The sequence below is a fragment of the Myotis brandtii genome, unplaced genomic scaffold (assembly GCF_000412655.1).
Source record: "Myotis brandtii unplaced genomic scaffold, ASM41265v1 scaffold517, whole genome shotgun sequence".
In the NCBI taxonomy this organism is placed as follows: domain Eukaryota; kingdom Metazoa; phylum Chordata; class Mammalia; order Chiroptera; family Vespertilionidae; genus Myotis; species Myotis brandtii.
The window spans coordinates 1,114,600-1,115,536 of NW_005369706.1; the positions used below are offsets into that span (position 1 = coordinate 1,114,600).

At 60.4% G+C, this 937-nt stretch overlaps 1 protein-coding gene across 1 annotated transcript in view; it reads left to right on the top strand.

Moving 5' to 3' along the window:
* Positions 1–25: 25 nt before the first annotated feature.
* LOC102243100 (tubulin alpha-1A chain) overlaps positions 26–937 on the top strand; it is a 3,416-nt gene continuing 2,504 nt past the window's right edge. The window contains exon 1 of the mRNA XM_005877339.2: positions 26–128. Within this exon, the coding sequence (XP_005877401.1) occupies positions 126–128 (3 nt within the window). The 5' untranslated portion in view covers positions 26–125. The remainder of the gene's footprint in view (positions 129–937) is intronic.

Sequence of the window (937 nt, forward strand, 5' to 3'; positions counted from 1 at the left end):
CCTACTTAAGCGACTCCGGCGCCTCCCCCGCCTGAGTGCGTTACTTACCTCGACTCTTAGCTTGTCGGGAACAGTAACCGCGACCCGTGTCTACTCCTGTTTCCTGTGCTTGCAAACCCGCAGCCATGGTGAGTGGGCCGCATGCGTTTTCCCTCGGTGGGGGAAAAGGGGAAAAACAAGCTTGGGTAGTGGAGGGCCTCTAACTAGAGAGGGCTGAGACCCGCGCTGTCCATCTGGAGGGCAAAAAAAAATGAGGTAAGAGCCAAGGGTGGGAATAGATCGGCTCCGGTTTGTGGAGAAAAGCTGGGGTCCATCAGTGGAGCCCCCCGCCTTTTTTTCTTGGACTCTGGGAGGGGATGACGGCGCGCCGGCTCCTTGCACCCCGGTTAGGGTTCTTAGCCTCTCACCGCAGGGCGCGGCGCCCCGAGACCCTTCCTACAGTCTTTTCCCGCGCGTCCCCATCCCCCTTTCCTTCCCCCGCCTTAGCCTGGCGCGCGGGCTCCCCCCGCCCTCACTTCCTCTTCGGCGCGAAAAGCGGAGGCGGGAAGGAGCCTGACACAAAGGCGCACGCGCGGCCGTTACCTGTTAACCCTAGATTTGTGTTTTAATGAAAGCAATAAGATGAATGTAGAGGAAGGCTCCTTGTCGGTGTGCTGCACCATGCCAGTGTATTAGGAAGATCACCTCCCGGCGGCCCGTAGAGGCCATCTGCCCCTCCCTAGAGGCCATCTGCCCCTCCGTGGCCTCAGCTATGTCAGGAATGCTTGCAGGAACAGGTGGTTGGCGAGGGGGGGGCGGATTTTGAAGCAACTGAAATCCGATCTTGGTCCCGATAGATATGCAGCGCGGATAATCCCCTGTGTGCCCTGACAGATGTGGAGGTGCTGGGTGGAGCCCAACGCCTGCGGGGCGCGGAGGATGGTTGGCCGCGGCTGCC